Raw genomic sequence first — 19,342 nt, 5'->3', positions numbered from 1 at the left:
ATAAATATTCAATGCAGTATTTAAACATAAACTTATATCCTGAGTCCTGATAACTCAGGACACACATGATTAATACGAACACAGAAGATTAAAAGTTAATATGTTTTCATGATTAGAGTAAATGAGTAAATGCTCATTAATTATCACCATCTGTCAAGCTGTTTTTGAGATAACAATGAAAGAATTGCTGTATTTAGAACTTGTTTACATAACATTACTGATAGAGAAAGAATGCATAAATGCTGCGAATGTATGAATGTGTATACATTGTTCTAGTTCATTTGCTAGAAAAAAGATGTGTCCTAAGAGCATTCTACTGACTTTTTGGTCTGGCGCTTGATAAGCACGGAGATGTATGGTGCGCACATTACAACGATTCAATATTAGGCCGGTATCAGACCGATTAAAAACTTTGTTTAAACTCACGCTTTTTTATCCCAAACATCAGGCCAACTGTCAAATAAAGTTGCTTTCTTTGTTCCCATATCTCTATGTATGCTTAAATCTTTAAAACTATGCAACGGATTATGATGCAGTTTTTTTAATACATAGATAGAGTGATCGAAGAGGAAGGGGTATATGTATAATAGTGTTTATTTAGTATCAGCGTTGCACCCGTGCGAAGCCGGGGCGAGTCGCTAGTAAGAAATAAATCATGGTTTATATTATGGACTAGCCGTTTTCCCGCAGTTTTACCCGCGTCCCGTGGTAACTACTGCCCGTACCGGGATAAAATATAGCCCATGTACTCGTGGATAATGTAGCTTTCGAATATTGAAAAAACGGTCCAGTAGTTTTTGAGCCTATTCATTACAACCAAACAAACAAACAAAGTTTTCCTCTTTATAATATTAGTATAGATTTTATTTACCTCAAAATCTGTACATTATATTTTAAAATAAACTAAATCTTTATTTACATAAAAAAAGAGATGACATAGTAATATTCTAGCAAATGAGACAAATCTTAGTTGAGAATAATAGGTACCTATTTATTATATGCTAATGCATACATAGTTACATACCTGTTTAATGTAACGGAAACACAACATAAATTAGAATACTGCAGGAAAATGAGCTAATATTTAATTCCACGATAAAAAGGCTTAGATTACATTTTGCCTTATTTACTTTCCGGCTTTGCAAGTGCTATGCTGAAATATGCATGGATTTATTATTATATTCATCATCTGACTAGCCTTTTACCACCTATGGGTTTTCTTTGTACAGCATGTTTATTTCTTAAGCCTCATTAAATAATAAAAAAATATGCAATGCAATTATACCAGTGTTTTCCATGGTGCTACTTACTGCCTTTCTAACCTCCTCAACCCCATTTACCCAGGCAACCCCTTAGTAAGACTGGTTGTAAGGCTCACTTACTGGCTTCTGACTACCAGTAACGACTGCCAGCGATCTTCAATGACAGCCGGGACCTTAAGTTTATATGAATCTTGTCCTTCGAAACACGATCTTAACCTCATTAAATAATGTATACAAAACATGGGATCGGCTTCTACTTTAAACGGGTGCAGCTACACCACTGTTTTATATGGAGTAACTGCCTTTCTGACCTCCTCAACACAGGTACCCAGGCAACTTATTCTCCCTCAAAAATCCCGTAAACGCAATGTATGCATGTGTGTGTGAATCAGCCTGCGAGAGTATGACAGTAAAGTTAAGTGTAGTGTATAATCTGTGATAACATCTCCGTCTCAAGCCAATCCCCTTTTGTACGTGCGCAGTATGCGCCCGCGCACCTTACGATCAAGTCTTGTCTTATAAGATTTATAACGTGATTTTATACTTATCTGTTTTATTTATATTTACATAGGTATTATAACCAATTTTCGTGCAGTGATATGTGAATTGTGTAATAATGGATAGAATCAATTTTACTATCAATGGCGAACGATTTTCTTTGAGTAAGTTTTTTTTTTTTAATTAATTTGAATGTGGAAACAACAGCAAACCATTTTTTTTATTGCATGCTTAATGACTGATTTCTATGTTTATTAGTAGCAATTAATAAGTGAAATAGGCGTTAATTATTAGAAACATATATTTGTATTCAGTACAGGGGTCCGGCAGAGAGGTCATTAGCCCGAATCGGAATAAAAACAAAACTTGATATAGCTATTTATAGTAGCGAGTTTTTGTTGCCATTTGGACTCTGTTATTATTGAAACAATTGAATATTAGTTGACATTGGCCAACGTATCTATTATCTTCCGGCGAGATAAGAAACATAGCCTGAGATTATCTTAGTGGCTAAGTTAGTAAATGTGCTGTATATTTGAAAAAAAAAAAAACAAACAATCAACAACTGGATAAATGGTGATCAGTAACACAGGAGCAACTTTATTCAGACACTATTCTCTAAACAATGCAACATATATTGTAATGCACTTAACATATTGTAATTTAAGAGAAAATAAAGATTTTTTTTATCATTGTTTTGGCAAAGCTTGTAATTATTGACAACTAAGATTAGAACATTCTTTATTGTACACCAAGAAAATTAACAACACAGGAAATCACAACACACAAAGAAGAGTACAATTGGCGGTCTTATCGCTAAACAGCGATTTCTTCCAGACAACCTTTGGATGAAGTTTATCTGGAGAATACATTGAAAATGGGCAGTTTAGTAGTAGTTTTAAAATCTACTTTATCACATGGTACTTGCTTGTCCAAATGTTTCCATGTTTTGGACTACTTCTAGATGCTAGTAACATTGACGGGTCTCATATTTTTTATTGTTACAGCCATAAGAAGCCCTTATGGTCCCCCACATCCGTTAATAGAATCTTCTCAATTGCCTTCTAGTTTATTTTTCTCACTTACCAGTCGTAGAGCCATAAAATACTTTATTAGAATTAGAGTAGTTCATGCATTGTATTGAAATAGACATGATAAGGTTTTGTATTTTTTTTCTTATCGAGTAAGCTGCAGGTTTAATCACCTAGCAAGTCTCAATTTTCTTAAATGACGGCTTCTGATGTGGAATTGTAACAACGACTGCTACAGGCACGGGCGTGTATCACCGCCAACTTTCAGACTCCGGGTTGCTTTGTGAAAAATTCTGAAACCCGCAAAGTGATTTTGGCCCAAAGCGTCTCGGGAATCGAACCCGGTGCACAGGTGTGGTTTTGCACAGCAGTCGCAATATGCGACAACTAGACCAATGTAGCAAATTAGTGATACACTGATGATAAATAGAAAGTATTTCATCAATAGCTTTGTATTAATAAGTAGATATACAATAATGATGTTTACATAACATGTGCTTTCTATTCTCTGATGACTTGCTAAAGTATCATTAGTTTTGTTATAATGACCTACTTATGATGACTTTTGACATTGATAACATGAGTATAATAGTAGGGGAGGCCTAGAAGGGATTTTGGGATTTACTCAAGCGCGGCAGATTAGTATAAAGGGAGGTACCTATTACCCCATTTAACACCTCCACCAAGTATAAGCCCTGTATATGTAGCCGCGTGTCTAGAATAAAGGATCAGATTAGTAAAAAAAAAAATATCATCTGACATTCTCCAGCGCGTCAGATTAAGATAGGGTAAGTTAGTTATATGCTAAAAAGTGTATATTCCACTAATCTGACAATTTGCGATTGACGATAAGAAGTAGGAAGGTTACAAACTTGTAAAAAAAAAACGTCATCTTGACTTTCTCGAGCGCGGCTAATTTTTTTTTATTTTGAAGGGAATAATTCAACGTTCACGAAAAATATATAATCTGACGATTCCCGTAAGCCGAAGTAAGGAAAATTAATCGATAAAGTTTAAAGCGTGCAGCTACGTGATGCCGGTATTCTCCTCCCAGGTTTCTATTCCTCTCTCTCTTTTTTCAATTCAATTCATTTTAGTGCAAATGAATGTGTGTTAGTATGTAGTGTTGGTACATTTTGGGTCTTAAATAATCTACACTAATATTATAAAGCTGGAGAGTTTTTTTGTTTGAACTCGCTAATCTCAGGAAGTCATACGTAGTATGCAGATATACTGTTTTTAACGAAGACGATTCATTTTATTGGATACTTTCGTTAAGTACGTGTGCCTTCCAGTTGCATTGTTTGTCTATCGTGATACCGAGAAATGCCATTTCGTATACTTCTTGTAATTTATGTCCTCTATAATTACTCTTTATAGTCTTCTTTTTATACAGTCGTGGTGGCCTAGTCATCCGGTTAGACTGGAAGCCGACCCCAACATAGTTGGGAAAAAGGCTAGGCAGATGATGATGAGCCTTATTTTTTTATCTATATGTATTAAATTGAATAAAATTAGTTTTTGTAAGATTTACGCGTAGATTATTTCCGTCAAGCCATGTTATTATAGATTCAATTGTATTGTTTATGTCACATGTATATTTATCAATGTCATTATAATTCAATGTAATTATTATAGAAATGTATGTAATGTATGAGCAGATTGGTACACTCCGCCAATAGCAATTTCATACATATCATTGGATAGGCCTTTTTATCTAGAACAACCTTTATTATGACAGCTTTGTTGAAATGTTTGTCCGTTCTGGGATATAGATCAAAAAGTGTGTAAAAGTTAAAACTAAATAGTCTATTGATATCTCAAGTTTTTAAGGAATACCAAAGTGCTACAACGTGTATGTCTTGTAAGTACTAAGTACTTGCTGTGCAGACATTGGTGTCCAAGATAAACTTAGACAGTAAATACAAACTTAGAAAAGTTGCATTGGTACTTGCCTGACCTGGAATCGAATCCACATACTTGAGAGGTTGGTTCTTTACCCACTAGGCCATCACGACTTAGATAATGATTATAACAAAATTAAAAAACAACGACATTGGTGTTAATTTTTCAAAGAAAATTAGGTTACAGTATTGATCATTATTAGTTTTAAAAACTTTCCATTGTCAGATTAAGCGAGTCTCTCCAGATAATCGTCAGATTATAAGATGATTACGTTAAGGGTACATAAATGAACCATATATATCTTAATCTGACGCGCTCGAGTATTTCAAAATGGCGATTTTTTTTTGCAATTTCAAATAATGGCCACGAGTTTAGGTCACGTCTAAATCGTCAGATTATTGCATAAGAGACTTCGTCTTGGTTCACTTAACACCCCTTTTGAAAATCTGTCGCGCTCGATAAAATTATTTTTTTTCCCATTTTTAACCCTTACCTACGACCACCCCCACCATGGAAACAGTCAGATTAATATACGTATGTTTTCAAAATGACGTACGACGTGCATGCTATTAATATCTGACGCGCTCGAGTATGTCCATGCAACTGTTTTTTTTTACATTTTTGAAAGTTTATAGCCGCTCCACCCACCGATGAAAGTGTGTGTATGTCAGGACATTTTTTTCTTCTTATAATCTAAGCTTCGCAATCTAATAGGTCTCATTGACGCTCGAGTCACTCCCGGTTTAGCACCCTTGCCTCCCCTACTATAAGTACCTACTTGATATGTATCTCTGTTTGTCTGTTTGTTTTTGTGAGTTCGTAGTCATGAAACTTTGAACTTGTTAAGCACTTGACAGGTTTTTTGCTAAAGACCCATAAGAGTTCGCACAGCTGCGTACAATTCTATAGATACACGAGAATATGATTGTTTGTGACGACTTTACGGTAACTTAAAAAAAGGCTGAACCAATTGAGATAGATAGGTTGCAGAAATGTAAAGCTATTTGGGGCGATTTGTATCTACATATTTTTACCCAGTTAATTAGGCGAAATAGGTCGGTATCCTCTCGTGGCGCGGGTGAACCGAATGGGTACCTAAGACCTAGTAAAAATATAAAACCCACGAATGATGTCCAGCCATATTCAAGTGACAATCGATCGATTATTATTGATTTATTTCCGTACGAACCTACCAATATAAAATAAATAACGCTTAAACAATTGCGGTTCTAAAATATAGTGGACGTAGGAAATCAATAGGATAATGTTTTTTAAACTGTTTTGTTTATTGATTTGAATCTATACATATAATAAAATATAATCAGTTTCCGTCTCTGGAACCCCAGCCACCGGTACCTTGGACCCTATACCCGATATAGATAGCCACCTATTTCTGTAAAAATCTATACAAATATAATAAAATATAATCAATTTCCGTCTCTTGAACCCCAGCCACCGGTACCTTGACCCTATACCTGATATGGATGGCCACCTATTTCTGTAAAAATCTGGTAAAAATGTACCGAATATGTTTTATATGAATAAATCAAAAATAAATAATTATGCATTGGTGAATCCAGCCTTGAATCTAAATAATTATGGTTTAGAATATAGTACTTATCTAATCTACCTACATACACACCTATATAGGATAGGTGCATAGTTCATAATTATGTAGGTATGCTAACATAATCTACATAGCATGCAAGTACTACGTAGTTTCTGGAAAAGTTTATTAAGTACTATGCAAAGTATATCTGAACTAGATTTAATTTGTATAACATTATGACAGAGCCCTTTAAATTCCTGAGCGCAAAATTATCAAGTAGGTACCTATTTGGTTGTTGAAACTGGCATTTCTTGCACCATGGCGAGACAACTTTCATTATTTTGTCAATAAGGGCACTTTTTATGTAAGTAGGTAGATACTTACCTAAGTTATATTTGACGTGGTACAATATTTGGTAAACTGGTATTGATATAGTCACAAGTCATAATACAATTTTAATCTAAACACGTAATATTATTTCCAGGCACATCCTTATGAGCCTTCTTGACTTCTTGAAGATCAAGCAAGTTAAAAATATTTTACTGGTAGGATTATAGCCCTACCTATAAATAATTGTAGAACTAGGCAGCTAAAAGCCTGATTTACGGATAATGTAGGTCATCTAATCTAATCTAATCCACAAATAAAGTTGCCACTACTTTATCAAACTTTTTGTGCCCTCTACTGTTGTATACCTCTATTGTCAGTTTTTATCGAACATTATTTCAGTTAAATATAATTCAATAGCTTTAAAACACGCTTTTGTAAATTCACGTAAAAATGGCCAAAGTTCATTACAAGACCATTCTATCAAGTCCAAACACAGCTTTGATACGATGTTTCAATATGAAGTTACATATTTTCCGGCACCATCATCAGTTCGACTGTAGAATGTTGTATTGTCATCAGAACTACATACTACCAAATCAAGACTCTACGACCCTTGGAAGATAGTTAAATTAATACCTAACTTTAAATACCATTGCATAGTTACAGGCATACATCATTACCATCATCATGTCAGTCAATTGCCGTCCAATGCTATACGTAGACCTCCCCCAAAGAACGCCAACCAGGCATGCAAGTAGACCTGATAAAAGTGTGCTAAAATTATCCTTGTTGTACTTTCAGCCGGCACAGAAGTGAGTCCACAAACCTCGCTGAACGACTATATCCGCAACTACCTGCAGCTACATGGCACGAAGGCGATGTGCTACGAGGGCGGGTGCGGCGCCTGCGTCGTCTCCGTGGCACAGGCCCATCCTGTCACCAAGGAGAAGCATATCTTTGCTGTTAATTCTGTGAGTTGTTCCGACTTCTCAGCTTGTAGTGCATGATGAATAAGGTCTTCTTAGGAGTAGACTAAAATGGTACATATCGGAATAGCTTTTTCCGAAACTAGACTGAGAGCCGACTCCATGCTTGGGTCTAAAAAGCCAACCAGTCCATTCCAGACTTAACTTACTAAATGCAGCTAAATGTTAGTGTTTTACATGGAACTATTGCCTACGTGATCTCTTCGTGTGTAAATAATAATTGTCTATTTGTGACATCATGTTATCCCAACTGAGGTAAATAAAGGTAAGTTTGCATATGGTGTCAGTCTACAAGTCTTACGTTCGGGTTGCCCAGGTACACAGGGTTGCTGCGGGTTGTTCGAAAGAGATACCGCGGCCCTGGTACATAAAAGGCCCATGACGGAACACGACGGTTTTTAGTCAGTAAGAGTCTGACACTCCCTCTCCGCTGCTAACCCACAGCGGAAGGGGTCATTTGATGATTTTTGACGTAGTTAAAAAAAAAAAAAGCAGTCGCTCCATGTAAAACGCTGGTAGGCACCTACTCAGCTGCATCCGTTTAGAATCGAAGCTGACCTAAAAATAGTTTGGAAAACCTAGCCTTTTAGCGAAAACCAAAGATGATGATGGACCAGCCAGATAACTTCCAAGCTTTTGGACCCAAGAATGTCATTATGTGTATGTAAACAAGACTGCAACAACTTAGACCGGCTACAGTCACTAGTTAAACTTGCACAAAAACATGTTAGCAGGCATGTTTATTTTATTTTCGTGCGGATGGGAATCTCCGAGCGGTGTGATCGAGAGGTGAATCAACTGCACAAGTTCATGGACGCGTGAACATTGACACACGTTGAATTAACCAAAAATTCCAAGTAGAATTGTTTGTGTATGTTAAGTAGGTATTCTGAGGTTTACCAATACTATATGTCACTTGCTCATCACACGTAAACTTTGAACTCTGAAAAATATTCCTTCGTCATAGCTGTGGGTTATGCTATTAATCCGTTTGTTAATCAGATATCAGATAGATCTTACCTTTGACGTACCTAATTAAGCATATACGTATAAGGATAATACCAATTCTAATCGTAAAACCGCAAGTCTACAAAACGATTAGAATTTAAACCTTGAGGTAAAAAATTGTCGTTCATTCGTGAATAGTGAGGGCATTCAACAATACAATGTATATATGTATGTATATATAATATGTAAATAGTCGTCAAGGAAAACTCAAACAACAAAAACTTGTTTCTAACCACAATGAGACGAAATCATTAGGTATTTACCTTATTTAAACAGATCCAGTTAATGTTAAAAACTTTTATTGAAATTAGGATAAGTTTAGCTCTTTTTGTCCCTTCAAAGATTGCTGACACGATAGCAGCCCCAAATCGCTCAACCTTTTCAGTTAACTACCTAATCATAATAAGCGTACATAACTTACAAAAGTTACAATGGTACCTAGAGGTACCTACATCTAACCTGGAAATGGCATACTCATATTTGAGAGGCTGGTGCTATGAACGACTGGCCACCAGGACAACCTATAGGATGTTACAATGAATCGCTGGAACCCGCGATTCCTCCACATTTACCTTATGATGTCCTCTTAGCCAACTGCGCAGGACATATTATGGTGCACAAGCATTTGCGCAGACACAGGTGCACTCACTATTCCTTCACTCTCATAGCCCGATGGGACGGCAATCCGACACCACCGGAGAGAGAACAGGCGCAGGACCGACATTTACGTACTCTCCGATGCACGGGTGTATCAATCACCAACTTCCAGCCAAACCACCAAACCTACAAAGCGATATCTCACATCATTTACACTTACCTTGTAAGTCAGATGATGTTGATTAGCTACTATTGACTTTCTTGTTATATTTCAGTGCTTAGTCCACATTCTATCATGCCACGACTGGGACATAACGACCGTGGAAGGAGTCGGGAACAGAAAGGATGGTTACCACCCTATCCAGGATCGGTTAGCTTCTTTCAACGGCACCCAATGTGGGTACTGCACCCCGGGATGGATCATGAATATGTATAGGTAAGTTATTTTTGACAAGTGTGGGTACTTTGAACCATAGGGTCGATTCATACATTTCCTGAAATTGAATTTGATATCTGAAACAAGGACAGAGGAATATTTTTTATCAAATTACTTTTAAGAGCAAAGAACAGTAGCAAAGTTTTGAACAGTGAAGGTAGATAGGTAAGTAGAAAAATTTAAGGTACTTCAGATATCATATTAATAGAAGAAAATTATAGATAGAAAAAAAACGCTCGATTATCGATGTCTTTTACAGTAGACAAATCTATATAGCTACTATCTTCCACAGCCTCAGTAAAGCCAAAAAGGATCTCACGACAAAAGAAGTGGAGGACTCATTCGGGGGAAACATGTGTCGATGTACTGGATACCGGCCGATCCTCGATGCTTTCAAGAGTTTCGCCACAGATACCGACCCTGGGCTGCAGAACAAGTTACAGGTATCACAACTTTAGAAACTTTAGAAATTTGTATTAAGCCTTAAATCCTTACTAATATTATAAATGCGAAAGTGACGCCAAAACTACCGAACATATTTAGATGAACTTTGGTACACAGAAGAAAGTCTATAGGTTAAGAAAGGCTTTTTTATTCGGGTGCGGGAAGTGGTTTCGTCGGTACGGTGGACCGCGGGGACCAGTTAGTCAGTAGAATCAGTTTTTCATTCATAAGTTAGTTCTTCTAGTTTGACAACGTGAAGTGTTAAACAAAATTAACATATTTCTCACATTTAAAACAAAATCTTTCGATTAGGACTTAGAAGACCTGCACATAAAGAAATGCGCCAAGAAATGCACTCGTAAGTGCAGCTCATCGGATGACGAGTGGTGCATCATAGAAGACAAACAAGGATCACTGATGCAACTGAACACATCTGCAGGACGGTGGTACAAAGCGAATACAGTACAGGATATATTCAAGGTAACTTGCAAAATATTTTCTTTATGATCACGACACTTAAGAGATACAGTTGAGTCTTTCTTTTTTGCACTACTTTAGTCGAACTAAAAGAGTAAAAAGCCAAAGGAAAAATTGTATACCTAAATCATTAAATCATTTCTTAGTTTTTTTTTCACTTCAGGTATTGTCTCGTGAAGGCACAAACAGCTACAGGCTTGTCGCTGGCAACACTGGACGAGGTACGGTGTCTGCATGATTTTTCTCAATTAATTTACTAATAACATCGATTATGCTTTACGCACGGCCATTGCTGAACATGGCCTCCTCGAAAGCACGTCCATCGCGGTGCTTCATATATATTGCAATTAAGATGGCAATTTTCATTCCAGGAGTCTACCCCATAAAACTAGAACCCAAAATCCTCATAGACATATCGACTATAGAGAATCTGAAATTGGCGCTAGCTGATGAGAACCTGATCCTGGGCGCTGGGATGTCCCTCACCGAAGTTATGAAGACCTTCAAGGAATGGCCCAAGAAGAATGCAGACTTCGGATACCTGGCGACCCTGCATGATCACTTGGATTTAGTGGCACACGTGCCTGTTAGAAATGTGAGTAGTCAGTCGGTTAGCCCCATGGTAAGTATAAACATAGTAATAAACTACATATTTCTACATATCGGGTGTGTCGTTCACAATCACATTAAATCCTATCGCATATACTTTATGATATTCTATGGCGAATTGTAAAAAAAATAACCTAATCCATTCAGCGGTTTAGCCACAGGAGTCATTTTTCGTTTTTATAATTTACAACATCATGTGTAAAGCAGAGATAAAGTTAGGAGTATCGAATGTTTTGATCAGTTGACAGCTGTCAGTTTTCAAGGGAGAATTACAGTTGTTTGTAATGACTGACTTTTATATGGTGTTCTAATTTTCGCACATTTTTATTCTATTTACTTTGTTTGAAAAATTCATTTTTTTATTTTTACGTATTTTTCTTTTTTCTTTGTGTTAATGGACATATATTAACCAGTATATTAACGCATTTCATTTAATGTGATTATGAACGACACACCCGATATATACTTATTTATAAATTCATATGTACACCCACACGGCCAATAGGCATGCTCATCACACAAATGTCGAACGAACCGGAAATCGAATCCGGGACCTCAGGTTCGGCAGTCATAGTGACCATTATGCCATCAAGGTCGCCATTAGCTTCTCTGTATCCTTTAACTAACAAAAATGAGAGGATTCGGATTTTGATGCAAATGAATCGTAATATAGATACAGATTCCCAATTAAACAAATACGTCTAGATATATTGGTAGATAAGACTATTCAAATGAGCAATTTGAAATGGAAAATGCCATAACCACTTTGGCGAACGGTATGAAGGTACATACTTGTTCAATTGTCGCACTTGAAGCCACTTGAATGACATAATATGATGAACCTCGAGACAGATAAGTGCCTGTATATTATGATCAAAATTCACATAAAATAAGCGTGTGATAAAAAAGAGCTGATGAGATTTAGAACTATGATACTTAAACCTTGATATTAAAATAGTTGTTCCGTGGGAGCTTTTGCGCCACTGTGTCAGTTTAACTATTGTTTGTAACTAAAGGCCTATGAAAAAATGGAATTTGGACAAAAACCGAGACAAAAAAATATATTTTGAATCTTTGTTAGCACGAGTATATTTAAATCACGCAGAATGATCATTAAAAAAATTAATTTACAACACTTGTTTGTAAATAATCTCAACTTTGAGTGGGACGTATAATCTATAGGACTTATAAAAATAGGTTTATTCACAAATCAAAGAGTATAATAATCGAGACATTTGTACGGTATCAATGCTCCCCAACCATAAAAGTTTTACGTATTTTTCCTCAGATTGGAACAATTGGAGGAAACTTGGCGATGAAAAATAAGCATCCCGACTTCCCGTCGGACTTATACCTGATGTTGTTAGCCGTTGGAGCTACAGTCACCATAGGTGTGTACAAAGGCATATTTTTATCTAGCTAGATATCAATCAAGGTCAGAAAAGATTAGAACTAGGAGAAATTGAAAGAGATCAGATTGCTGCAAAAGCCAGAAAATTATTGATAGCTTTGGTTCGGTTTCTTAATTTTAATGTTTAGATCCCTTAAAATTCTTGGTTGTAAGAATCAATAAATCTTCCCTTTCAGTTAGCAAGGACTTAAGTAAGGTTGAAGTGAAAATGCAAGACTTCTTAAAAACAGACCTCAATGACAAACTAATATTTGATGTGAAACTACCACCCTTGTCAAATACCACGAACATCGTTAGAACATACAAGGTAATTGCAACTCTATGCAAAACGAAATAAGATTAAATTTTATGTAAGATCATTATAATTCTCAATTTCTCTTTTCAGATAATGCCTCGCGCGCAAAACGCTCACGCCATAGTCAACGCAGGATTTCTTTTTAAAGTAGACTGTGATAAGAAAGTCACATCCTGCAACATTGTCTATGGTAACATTTGTCCTACTTTCACGAAAGCGACTGAGACAGAAAAGTTGCTGGTTGGTCAGAAGCTGTTTACCAATGAGGTTTTATTGAAAACGTTGATGAATTTGTCACAGGAAGTTATGCCCGTGGAGATACCTCCTGAACCCTCTGCAATTTGTAGGCAGACGTTAGCTTTAGGTCTATTCTATAAGGCAAGTAATTTTACATTGTCTCAAAAACTCGCTAGAATTGCGAACCGTATTTTTTTGAAAAGCCCAAACATTAATTTCACGATCACTTAGATACAAAACAAGAACAAAATCAAGAAGTTATTTGACAAAATATTTTTATAGCCTTCCCATTGCCTCAACTATGAAAATTTGAAACGTACATACCAACCGGTCAACATTTGCCTGTTTTTGGGCAACATAATAATTTGTTCTGTCCTACCATTTCAGGCAGTTCTCTCAGGGTATGCTGACGTTAACAAAAGATACAAGTCTGGTGGCAGTATACTTAAGAGGCCAGTATCTCATGGCACACAAACATATGAGACGGATAAGACGTTATGGCCCCTGAACCAACCAATTCCAAAGCTTGAAGCACTATCACAGGTAAAGATGACCTAAGACTTTCTTATAAGTTTTTGTGATTTCAAATAACTAGTGATCTTTAGCTGTTAAAACTTCTCTGGGAGGTTTCCAATATTATAAAAAGCCTTACATGTGTTGAATTTATCATAGCTCTACCATGACTACTGCAATGCAGTTATGTAAAATAAGAATACTCTTACACTTAACGAGTAGTACTCTTTTTCTCCTTCTCTTCTCTCATTTCCTATTTCTTTTCTTAATGTTTTTTTCTTTTCTCGCAGTGTTCAGGGGAAGCAACGTATGCATGTGATGTGTTCAGCGGTCCCCGCACCGTCCATGTGGCATTCGTACTCTCTGATGTCTGTCGTGCTGAAATAATTGAGTTCGACGTTAGTGAAGCCCTGGTATGTATATTAGGATTTACACAAAAACTACAATATCGTTTTTGAGTAATTTAGTTAGCAATAATGCTTTATTTGGGCGAACTCTGAAACTAAGGTCGGTGAATAAATCATCGATATACAGAAATACTCTTAAATTATTTTGCTTTGGAAATAATGAGCTCTTGAGAACTATCAGAAAAGTGGTCCTCAATCAATATCACCTTGACCTGACTAATCACATTTATATTTCTACAACCAGCAAATGCCAGGAGTCATCGCCTTCTTCTCGGCCAAAGACATTCCAGGGAGCAATTCCTTCACTCCCACCGAAGTGCCATGGATGATAGCTGCCGAAGAAATCTTAGCATCAAAGAACATCTTGTACTACGGACAACCAGTGGGAGTTATAGCTGCTGTAACCAGGAGAGCGGCCGAAGCTGCTGCGGAAGTCGTTAAAGTGAAATACAAGAAGTTAAATGATAAACCAGTACTGAACATCAGGGATGCCTTGGAGGCCCATGATAAGGAAACAAGGGTAAGATTTTAGTTAATGGATCTTAGTTGCCGCAAAGATGATCGAATGAAAGATCACTTTATTTACATTCTTGCCGACTTTAGGCTGTTACCAGTAAGACTGAAACTTCTCAGCGCAGCTTAATAAATCAATTGTATCACACATCTCTTTTGAAAATCCCTAGAGACATAAAAACAAAACACTAACCAACTTAACTTCCACAGCTACACAAAGAAGTAACATTAGACCCTTCAAGAAGAGGCACAGACGTCCGACACACAATCACAGGCTCGTTCTCAGTGCCGGGCCAGTACCACTACACCATGGAGCTTCAGAGCTGTGCCACTCAGGTCACGGAGAACGGCCTGGTGGTGAGGTCAGCTACCCAGTGGATGGACCTGGTGCAAGTCGCTGTGGCTAAGATGCTGGACATGGATGAGAATCGGTATGTTATCCTTTTTACTATCTATTTAAAAAACGGCAACAAAACCCATTGCGTAGTTTTTTAAGATATAAGTGCACATAGGAATATAGGAACAGAGAAAGCGATTTTTTTATGTACTATGTAGTGACAGGTGCCCGAATCCGTATTAAGTACCCAGTGACCTTCTTCGATAAATAGCCTGTCTAATATTCTTCAGCTTTATTATATCAACAGTTCAAATAGGAAGTTCGGAACATAAATATAATTTGTAACTCTAAAGACAAAAAGACACGTAAATTCTGTCAGATCTACAACAGCACTTTGATTAAGATTTCATCATTATAATAATTTTAATAGGTGTGATAACAGGGTTTAAATAGTGGTTCTAATTAGTCAGCATTTTGGATTGGCAAAGAATATTGGACACGTATTTTTATTTTTCAACAAAACATTTAGGGTCAATTCCCACTGAAAGAGCAGCGGCCGGCAGCGGCCGTAAGAGCACGGAAAATGTAAGAGCGCGGCGCGGTGCGGCGCCGCGCGGCCCGCCGCGCTCGCGCTCAATCCCTTGCAATTACGGCCGCTGCCGGCCGCTGCTCTTTCAGTGGGAATTGACCCTTAGTATTTACTAAGATATAACGCAACAAAGATCGAGAGTCGGGAGTCGTGACGTCACGTCTGTGTACAATGGGACTTAGAAGTGACGTAACACAAAATTATATTTTTTGTTTGTGACAGAAAATGAAAAATACGTGTCCTGTCCTTTATTTGAGGTTTATGTAGAAAACGGACTAACTACGTTTTTTTATTCATCATGTCTATTAAACCTTCCAGCATCCTAGTAGAAGTGCCCCGCGTGGGCGGCGGCTACGGCGGCAAGGCTTCGCGCTCGGCGCTGGTAGCGTGCGCCAGCGCACTGGTCGCGCACAAGCTCAACCGCGCCGCAGTACTCGTGCTGCCGCTGACGCAGAACATGCAGGCTATCGGCAAGAGGAGTGCCACTGAGTTTCAGTATGAAGTAAGTCAAATATGGATAGTTCTACAAGATAAAAATAAGTTTACTTATGTGGAAAACATCAATGACGCACCAAACGTTTGGTTTCTATAGCCACAAAAGAATAAAATTCATCCAGATTGAGCATTCATGGTTAGGTTGCAAACGTGCAGGCTAAAAGAAATGCAGCAAAATAGAGCATAATCCACAGGTCATGATGGCAAAGAGTAACTTTCTGAAGCTTACATTATTACTTTTTAAAAGAGTGTCCATGGAGTTTCTTGCCGGCTCTTCTCCATAAGACCAACCTTTTGGAACTGTACAACTAGTGTGATGTTTCATAAGAGCCTGCAAAGGCCTATTTGAAGTAAAAACATTTCACTTTGACTAACTAATAAAAGGGACCACACATTCTATATAATGCTTCGTATTTTTTTTCAGTGCGGCGTAAACAGCGACGGCCTCATCCAATACCTGAACGTGACGTACTACAGCGACTGCGGCTGTTCGTTCAACGACTCGCCAGCCAGCAGCGTGGCCACCGTACTTACAAACTTGTATATGAGTGACACTTGGAAGATCGTGGGGTACAGTGTGCTCACTGACACGGCCAGTGCGACGTGGTGTAGGGCTCCTTGTAAGTGACCATGTTTTATATTAGGTAAAAGACAAGATATAAGAAATAATGTGCATTAACAATTAGCTATCCAACCAGCTAGTACATACATGCTTCCTAGGAAAATCATAACGTCCACCTACACAAGTATTTGCATCTTGTCAGACTGTATTAACCGAGACTAGACTCTCCGCTAAGTCTTTCTAACTCTTTGAAATGTTTGTTTCCAGCAACAACAGAAGGCACAGCATTCATAGAACACATAATGGAAAGAATCTCCCACGTAACGAACAAAGACCACGTCGCCGTCAGACTCACAAACCTGTCGCCAAAACACGACACTCTAAGAGAGATGATCTCAACCTTCACAATGACCACCTCCTTCAACGACAGAAAAGCAGAAATTGCCAAGTTTAACAGCGACAACGCGTGGAAAAAACGAGGACTTAAGATATCAATCATGTCTTACCCTATAGAATACTCCTGGAACTATCCAGTTACAATATCTGTGTACCATGGTGATGGTACCATTGCCATATCCCATGGAGGAATCGAAATGGGCCAAGGAATAAACACGAAAATGGCGCAAGTTTGTGCTTACACGTTAAAAGTCCCCTTGGAGAAAGTGGTGATTAGGGGTGCTGATAGCTTCGTGTCCCCAAATGCTATGGTGTCCAATGGCAGTATTACCAGTGATTCAGTAGCTTTTGCTACAGTGAAAGCCTGTGAAGACCTGAATAAGAGATTGGAGGCAGCTAAAAAGGAACTGAATGAACCAACGTGGGAGGAGGTGGTGAAAACTGCATATGAAAAAGGTAACTTTTCTTTAAGCATAATAGAAAATACCCTGCAAGACCCAAGGAAAAGTTTATAAAACAAACAGAAGAATTTAGTTTTTCAAACATCTCAACTCCGCCCAATAGCGTAGAAATTCCATTCTTCGTTTAAATACTCCGCCACGCTACTCCGCATTGAATGTCTGAGCCTAAACAATCAGAAAATGAAGGTAACTAATTAATATTTTGTATTCCCAAAGGTATAAACCTCCAAGTTACATACATGTCGTCACCGAACGATGGTCTCGTGGGCTACAACGTGTATGGCGTGTGCGCAGCTGAGGTGGAGTTGGACGTGTTGACTGGCAACCACATCGTGAGCAGACTCGACCTGCTAGAGGATACTGGAGTCAGCATGAGTCCTGAGATCGACGTGGGACAGGTGGGTGGATCCTTATATTATGTAGCCCGGTACAATAGAGAATGTTTTCAGAGCAACTTAGATCTGTCACAAGAATTTACGTAGTACCAAGTTGTCGACCCTGCGAAGACACACTGCTGAGCAAATACTGATTATATAAGAATATTTTTTTTGCATAAAACATGGTATACAAGATGGTAACTTAAAATATAATAGAAAAAAAAAACATACGATTCAAGAGAAATAAGACGACATTTCTATTTTTTACGGTCACTGGCAAAACTCCGAACTACCAATTTTTTATCGCTAGTTACTCTATTTTTACCTTAGTCTGTAGTAGTCTCTCCCTGCCCACAGATTGAAGGTGCCTTCATCATGGGCCTCGGCCTTTGGACTTCAGAGAAGCTGGTCTTCGAAGAGTCCACCGGGCGTCTGCTAACGGATCGGACCTGGACGTACAAACCACCAGGTGCTAAGGACATTCCTGTGGACTTCAGAATTATGTTTAGAAGAAACTCTACCAATGCTGCTGGAGTGCTTAGATCTAAAGGTGAAATTTGATTCTCTTTGTTGAGAAGGCATACATAGATATGCACAGATGTTTTTTTTTTTGCAAAATTATCATCATGATGTTTTGGAATTGATCTGCGTAGCTTCCAAACGACATGTTTTCAAATTTTTATCCAGTATTTATGAAAATGGTTGAGTACTCTACTACTAGACTGCTTATTACAAACACCATGACCTTCGCGAACTTCAAATTTTAAGACTCGTATTATCTTACATGCACTTTATGTAGGTAATCTATTATTGACTGAAACTTCTACTGTGAACTTATTATAGCTTAGATCTAAGCTAAATAGCGCACAAAAAGCAACGCTTAAATGCGGCCGTGGGGTGGGTCATTTCAGCGTAGACGAGCTGTAAGGTACATTATTAGCAATTCTGCTATTTCCCAGCTTTTAATAAACCTAATAACATTTTCAGCTACGGGTGAGCCGGCGCTAGTACTAGCGGTAGTAGTGACGCATGCGCTACACGACGCCATTGAAGAAGCGCGCATAGAGTTCGGCTACCCAGATCAGGATTGGGTGATTGTAGGTAAGATATGCAGATGTACCTAGTATTTTAATTTTGATGGCAATAAGCCGAATTTTTAAATAATGTGGGAAAACTTATGTAACATCTCTGATAAACTTTTCATTTTCGACAATTTTGGAATAGAGAACAAGCCTTCTAAGACGTAAAATAATTTTTAACCAATTACGATGGCAACATTGAAATTAACGAATCCTGTAGGTAAATTCAGTAGTTAGTATTATTTTCTGACCAAGCTTGTTTGTTTTAATTACAGATACTCCTTACAACGTAGAAAATATTCTTAAAGCGATATCTCCCAGAATAGAAAGCTACAAATTAACGTAACAACTAACCATTAACTTTTGAAGCAAGAAGACGAACCATGAAGAATTATGGATGGCGTCAGAAAGATGGATAGTAGTATTTTAAGGTTATCTATAGTTATAAATTATGTATGTAATAAACAATGGGTAATTTTTAAACAAAGGTCGTTTTACTTGTAATTTCATTTAAAACTAAATACCTCCCAGACAATTA

The 19,342-nt window shown here is 37.6% G+C and overlaps 1 protein-coding gene across 1 annotated transcript; it reads left to right on the top strand.

Annotated features, from left to right (window-relative positions):
- The first annotated feature begins 1,750 nt into the window (after window positions 1–1,750).
- On the top strand, window positions 1,751–19,287 carry LOC124636173 (indole-3-acetaldehyde oxidase-like). The gene is made up of 21 exons (XM_047172115.1): window positions 1,751–1,924; window positions 7,377–7,546; window positions 9,442–9,602; window positions 9,895–10,045; window positions 10,359–10,526; window positions 10,687–10,744; window positions 10,895–11,118; window positions 12,421–12,523; window positions 12,720–12,850; window positions 12,929–13,216; window positions 13,463–13,618; window positions 13,879–14,001; window positions 14,240–14,515; window positions 14,719–14,939; window positions 15,753–15,936; window positions 16,354–16,549; window positions 16,759–17,343; window positions 17,565–17,746; window positions 18,083–18,275; window positions 18,713–18,826; window positions 19,080–19,287. The coding sequence occupies exons 1-21, from the start codon at window positions 1,879–1,881 to the stop codon at window positions 19,148–19,150; spliced, it is 3,801 nt and encodes a 1,266-aa protein (XP_047028071.1). The 5' UTR covers window positions 1,751–1,878; the 3' UTR covers window positions 19,151–19,287.
- Window positions 19,288–19,342: the final 55 nt, after the last annotated feature.

This window comes from Helicoverpa zea, chromosome 14, assembly GCF_022581195.2.
Source record: "Helicoverpa zea isolate HzStark_Cry1AcR chromosome 14, ilHelZeax1.1, whole genome shotgun sequence".
In the NCBI taxonomy this organism is placed as follows: Eukaryota; Metazoa; Arthropoda; class Insecta; order Lepidoptera; family Noctuidae; genus Helicoverpa; species Helicoverpa zea.
This window is presented reverse-complemented; position numbering and strand designations above follow the sequence as displayed.